The sequence below is a fragment of the Ruditapes philippinarum genome, unplaced genomic scaffold (assembly GCF_026571515.1).
Source record: "Ruditapes philippinarum isolate M1 unplaced genomic scaffold, ASM2657151v2 ctg14132_1_1_1_1, whole genome shotgun sequence".
NCBI classification, from domain to species: Eukaryota; Metazoa; Mollusca; class Bivalvia; order Venerida; family Veneridae; genus Ruditapes; species Ruditapes philippinarum.
The window spans coordinates 13619-20436 of record NW_026857253.1 but is presented as its reverse complement, the minus strand read 5'-3'; the positions used below and the strand labels follow the sequence as shown (position 1 = coordinate 20436).

Below are 6818 nucleotides of genomic sequence, written 5' to 3'. Positions count from 1 at the left end.
CTTTCTTTAGGGATTCTGTATTTATCTATTTTACTTGTTTATGTTAAAAATTTATTGTTTACAGTAATTCTTGATCAATAGAAAATTATAATCGCTCAAAAGTTTTCCTTTTTCATTCTGCTATTGTTGTGGTTGTTGTTGTTGTTGTTGTTGTTGTTGTTGTTTGCATAACGTTTTGTTTATCAAAATGATAATATATAAATTATATGAAAAAACATAAGTATGATATTAATAAACCAAATATGCACATTTCAAATTGTAAGAAAATTGTTTTCAACTATTTTTTGATTTTGCTCCAGCAGTAAAAGATGTTTTTATTTATTTATTTTTAAAGAGTGTTTGTCAGTTAGTTTGGTTGGTCTGTTTGTGAACTTTTTTTACGCCAGTCCGCTTCCGGGAACCAACCAGTACAGATGTCATATGAAGATATATGGTCTCGAGTAGGGCTCGAACCCATGATCTCTGTGTTGAGTGGCAGACACCTTAACCATTAGGCCACCACTTCCTTTCAGTCATATCACTGCGTTAGACCCACCACCTAACCGGCTTTCCTGGATAACCCACCAGTAATTACCAACTTCTCAGCAAGTGACCGACTTCTTTTTCTACATCATATCTAAATCAGCAGTGAAAGACTAATGACCAATAGACACATAGTCCAAGATCAATTATCAAGTTGAATTCCGCCTCACTTTCTTTTTTTTTTCCAAAAATTTTTCTTATAAAAATTGATGCAAATATTTATTGATTATGTGGTGTTATTTAATTATTCAATCAACATTTTATGTATTCATTCAAAACAGAACATGTTTGATTGCAGTCTTTGTTATTTATTGAATTTAATTTACAATATGTAAATATTCAATAATAAATCGTAATTTTGAAAATGGCTGGTTCGTAGTCAGGTGTATCGTTCAAGTCTATCCAAACAAACATCTGGCCGTTTGAACTGTTTGTCGAGTGATTCTAGCGAAGTTGTCGAACAAACTTCGTAACATGTCCGTTTTCCTGTTTGTTTCAGAGGCCAAACTCTGAATGGAATCAGTTTGCGTCTTGATTTCGTTTGTGGTGTGGCTGGTAGAACTGATTCTTTCTGCAATATGATCAAAGGAAGACCCGATCGATGCCATGCTTTGTTCAATTTGGTTCGTCGTTCCCTTTACAGTATCGGTTATATCATTGACTGACTGTGCAACTTGCAGGATAGAATCAATGTTTTCATTCATGTGATTTACACTGCTTTGTATTAAGCTGGATTTGGTGTTTGTATCTGTGAACGTACTGCCTAGATCATTTACTTTCTCTAAAATAACCCGTTTGTTGATGCCTGACGCATCATCTGCAATTGTATTTGCTATGTCTGAAATGGCGGCAACTTGCTGTGCAATCGTCTGAAAAGTTAAGAAAAAAAGTATCTTCAGGAAACATCGAGTTTTAACGTAAATATCTATTGTTTCACTATACAAAGTTATATTTATCTAAATATCTTCAACTCGGGGAACAAATTTAAAAAGATCAGTTTTGACTATTAATCAAAGTAGTATCATTTTTTTAAGCGATATGAGTCTACGTATCGTTTAATGCATTGTGCAATTTATCCTAGACATGAATAGACTTCCAACTTGATTTCAAATGCAACACATACAGTAACACGAAATTTCCAAGAGAAACAATGATGTAGACGAAATATAGAAATGTCTCCATAGGCTTTATATTCTGAACATTTTAAACTTTCTCTCCTTACCATTAATTCCGTAATTATCTTTTTACGTGTTAACTTTCAAAAGATAAAATAATAAGAACAAATCATTTCCTATATGTTCTGTTTCTCTCAGTTATGCAGATAGTGGCATTATATCCTTTTTTCAAAATCATCTACATAAAATAATGAAAAATAAAATTTAAGAATAAATTGTGTACAACACTTTTTCAAAAGTTCAAATCATAAAAAAATGCATAAAGTTTCGCCATCTATATATGATACTTGGAATGTGACGGAATTCACGAGATTCAACATCGAGATTTTACCCTTTCATTATCGTAACATTTTTACATATTTTGTTTTACAGATAAACTAAAAGAATAATATGTGCCACGATAACATTTTTTAACATTTCATTACAATTCAATTACATCTTAAGGTGTACTGTTTCAGTGTTAAATTGGTATACTGACTTGCTGAATCCCGTTTATGATGTTTGTCAGATGACCCTGGTTTTGCCGGGCAGCAGCTAGTAACTGCAAGAGTTCAAAACAATTCAATTACAAAATTCAATGGTACTGTAAACATAAAAAGGAACCTTTAACCCCACCGAAAGAACGCATATTAGATCTATATGGTAAAGACCTGCCTGATTGAATCATTCTAACACGCTTCGCACTATTCCACTATCAAAAAGATAGGACAATCAAGTGCATTTTGCATGATATATGCACTGTATAAAAACGAAATCTTACCCGTCATACGACGTCATTTATGATGCCAGTAAACCTAATGACGTCAGGAAAATTACTTCTACGCTCTATGTAATTTAACATATTTCTTATCAATTCTCCTTTTCATTAGTTTGAACATAATATATCTAATTTTACTTGTACTCAAGATTTATATCTATTTCCTAAACAATTGGAAAATATTGTTAAAAGAGACAGGTTGTTGATGAATGGAAACAGTTATTTATAATAAATTATTTTCAGCATAGACATTTACATTTTTTTACAAATTTTAAAGTATTAATTATTTATTTATTTATGTAGCAAATTAAACATTTATGACTGTATGTTTTTGCGCATGACTAGTATTTATAATGGTAAAACTTGAAATAAGGTAAGACGTAAGTGCAAAGTAAAATACTATCGACAGTGCATTGTTTACTTCTTATAGTCTATTTAAGTAAAGGTTCACAACACTGAGGGTCTCATAGAGTTATAATGACCATTTAGTCAGGAATTTGCTGGGAGGTCACTATATTGCTATGACGTCCGAAGTACTGTGTATTTTTCTTATATCATTCTGCACATTGTCTAAATAAAATGGCAAACGTTCACTATAGAAGGAAAGCACATTGTTTAAATAATACAATTTTAGTAAAATATACCGACACTGTTGATAGTGCCGGTTTTGTGAAACATTCATCGCAATTACACGTTAATCAAACTGCAATAGCACCCGTTTAAGCGGTCACTGTACTTTTTTGTCGGACCGCTGACGTAATCGTAAATATTATATTATTTAAATGCCCGCTGACACTTTTCTGATAAAAAGATACACATTTATGTAATGTTCTCGTATAATTTTAAACAATAAAACACCTTTTTTGATAATAAATATTGCAGTTTACTGTCATACAGTGACTATAAAGTTCGATATAAAAGAGAAAAAAAGCAAGTAATTGTTGCTTTCAAAAGTGATGCACTTACCATTGTAAAGTCCAACGGCGGAGGAGGAGGTGCCGTGGCTCCACCTCCTCCTCCCCCTCCTCCGTAAACATTCTTCAAAAAGAAAAGAAGCAAGCAAATTTGTCCGAATTTAATGTTTTTTTCGGCACGATACGTACCAATGTAGAAGAAATTCAACCTGAAAGATTTTAGTAAGTAATACTGACTCTTATACTTGTTAATTGAATATACCATAAGGCTTGAATATTTATTATGCCTGTAAGTAATTTGCAAACTGATGAGCCGAAATAATATCAAAGAGTTTTAAAACGTAATCTTGATTTTTATCGCAATTACGTGTCACAACTGATTACATTATGTTAAACCACTTGCCCCTCACCTCTGTGGGTTTGAATCCCGACAGGGACTTTGGATTCTTTCATGTGAGGAAGCTATCCAGCTAGCTTACGGAACGTCGGTGGTTCTACTCAGGTGCCCGTTCGTGCCTGAAATAATGCTTCCTCCACCAGTAAAGCTGGAACGTCGCCAAATGACCTATACTGTGTCGGCGTGACGTAAAACCCAAACAAACAAAAACAGTATGTTAATTGTAATATATTTGTTTTCACTTACAAAAACTGCATTATATTATTCATAATCGTTTACAATTATCATGTTTTATAAAAATCATATATGCTTCATCGACTTACACTTATATCAGAACAAATAAAAGAAAAAGAACATACTAGATATTTGTATTAAATGCGTGTATTTGGATTAAAAAGTATTATCGAGACAAAAAGGAAATCAAGGCGAATCATATAGCTAGCAACACATTAGGAACAAACTTGTTTGTAACGACTTGCCAGTCTATAAATTTATATAACTTGTGAATGGCTGAATAAATTACCGCGTCAAAAAGTTCGTTGATACAAAATATAAAGGGAAATAAGGATACCTTGCTTAGCAGATGGTGCTTAAAATGATAAAATTGGCAAATAGTGGAGACTCAGTCAGACTTGTTAGGAAGAGTAATATCATTAATAACTTAACTACCCTAAAGTAGAAGATCGAATGCACAGGAGTTTTAATGTCACTCGCTTAGAAAATTGTTAAGAAAATACGATTTTTTTCGGTTTCTACCTTTTCTTGTTTCTTTCTTTTTTTTAATTGTCTATTATAGAGTAAATAAAGGTTAATAAATTGCTGGATGATGATCTGGTATTTTGTCAAGTTTAGCAAATGGCAAATTAGATATCAATCACTCCCTGTAGAACTAGATTAATGCTGTCTATTCATGCGCATGATCTATACATTTTTCCTTAAGGATAGCATTATGCATTGACAAGATCAAATTTGCTTAAATTTTGATAAAATCAAAACTAAAATCAAAACTTAGACTGTAGTTACTCGGCAAAATTTGTATACTCATATTTAATCATCCTTAAGTTATATATCGTATTGAATAAAATCTTAGCTCTTTGTTTCATTAATAAGGTATTAAAAAGAGGGTGTACTCTGTTAAATGATAGTTATGCTCTATTAATTATATATTTGAATAAGCAAAATAAACACACAAACGGCATTATATATTAAAAGCCAAACGCGATATTTTAATCTAAATTGGATATTTGTTAAATCAGAACATTGTTGAACCTGTGAAATGTGCATAAAACAGTTACAGAACATAAATTTACAAATTCTCAACTTATTGTTCAGCTTCTAGATTTTTTACACATTACATACTTTACAGATAAGTAATATATTTGAATTGGGAGTAAGGTGTAAGACAACCACTGCGATGCACTCTTGCACAATTTAATACCAAATTGCCTAATCTTTGATTTTATACCTAAAATAGATCTTTACCTATGTGTTTGTTAGTGTATATTTCATGTATAAGTTGTAACCTTTTGTTTAATTAACTATCTATCCAGCTATATTATTATGTTTCTCAACGCAAAAGTTTTGTTGATATGATATTAGAAACAAAATTAAGAAAATCATTTCTATATACGAGAATAAAAAATTCAAATCTGAATAATTAATTCAAGATTAAAATAAAAAATACGTATCAAAATCTTTCAGATTAGAGACTAATGATTACATATTTAATGGCCCTTTATATCGGAATTGATAAGAGATGCACGCTTGAGTTCATCATTAACTTGGGTAAAATGTCTTAAAAAAGTTTCTGTTTTGATTAGTAAAGTTTAAATAATAGTATACATCTCATTTATTTTTAAGAAATTTAATTATTTTAAAATTTTCGCTGTGATGGGGCAAAAATGTAGCTGACTAAATATTCAGAATCACATTTGAACAAAAAACCATTGTGAATACTTATGTTCATGCTATCTATGAGACAAGTAAATTGAATATATTTGTTGACAAGATCTTTTTGATATACAATATTATTGACTGTCAATTTCAAACTATATTTTTATCGCCTATATATTCCAAGCCTAGATATACCATATTTCTAAAACTATGTTTAGCTTAACTAAAGATTAACTAAAGTTTTTGTGAAAAAAAGCAAACAGAAAGGCAGTCATATTCCCTGTTCAACAACTGGAGACTTGAAGAAAAGCTAATAGTCCTGTTAAGTCTTATTTATCAATTTATCAATAATCCTAACAAGAAACATGTGTAGGCGTTTGTACAAAAGAAATAGAAATAAATGATAAAACAATTCAACTCTGTGTCAAAATACGTCTTAAGTTATATCACAATCGGCAGAAAAACTATACGCTCCGGAATTGAATGGCGTCATTTAAGGTGATAAATTGATAAATTAGGCAGCCAAAAAGAGCCTGCTATGTATCCTGTCATAAGTAATAATAACATAGCTGTCATTAAGAAGTAAATAAATGATAACTATCGTAAATAAGTTAACATTTTTCTTTCCTATATATTTTACATTCAATAAATTTGAAAATGTATTGTAACGGAAGCACTTTTTATGTATATATCAAACATTAAAATCAGAAAAAGATGAGGTCGATTGAAAGCAATAAAACAAAAGTTCAACAGGGATAATTGTAGCAGGATAGGTTTGCTTTGGTATGTTCGTGAGTGATAATTGTAAGTACAACCATACCAATATTTAGTATTCAAATATCTATTAATATTTGGTATGATTAATATCATTTAATATGACATCATTAATAGATGGGTCTAAACGTGCGTCGTATACGGTTTCTTATAGTTTTATTTTTCAATAACCAAAGATTATTTTACATGTGACAGTTGATCCCATCTCTAAAGTAATACGGATATCAACAAGCCACAAAAATTCTCGTTATTGTATGTGCAGAATAAATCAATGATAAAGAAGCATTTGTCAGAAAAAAAACAAGCTAAAGAAGCATTTGGTAGAAAAACAAGTTTAAAAGATCAGTGTCTGCTTTAAACATTTATTCATTTAGTAATGGCCTGGG

General features: G+C 30.8%; 1 protein-coding gene across 1 annotated transcript; it reads right to left on the bottom strand.

Moving 5' to 3' along the window:
• Positions 1-822: 822 nt before the first annotated feature.
• Positions 823-4850, bottom strand: LOC132749198 (uncharacterized). The gene is made up of 3 exons (XM_060738916.1): positions 3421-4850; positions 2176-2238; positions 823-1391 (listed from the first exon to the last, which is right to left on the bottom strand). The coding sequence occupies exons 1-3, from the start codon at positions 3631-3633 to the stop codon at positions 921-923; spliced, it is 747 nt and encodes a 248-aa protein (XP_060594899.1). The 5' UTR covers positions 3634-4850; the 3' UTR covers positions 823-920.
• Positions 4851-6818: the final 1968 nt, after the last annotated feature.

What these genes read in the sequence shown, in the direction of transcription:
- LOC132749198 (XM_060738916.1), bottom strand. Translation starts at nt 3,633, where the DNA reads ATGGTATATTCAATTAACAAGTATAAGAGTCAGTATTACTTACTAAAA. An exon ending in CGCCGTTGGACTTTACAATG is followed by an intron (nt 2,239 to 3,420) that starts GTAAGTGCATCA and finishes GAACTCTTGCAG; the next exon opens with TTACTAGCTGCTGCCCGGCA. An exon ending in TCATAAACGGGATTCAGCAA is followed by an intron (nt 1,392 to 2,175) that starts GTCAGTATACCA and finishes TTAACTTTTCAG; the next exon opens with ACGATTGCACAGCAAGTTGC.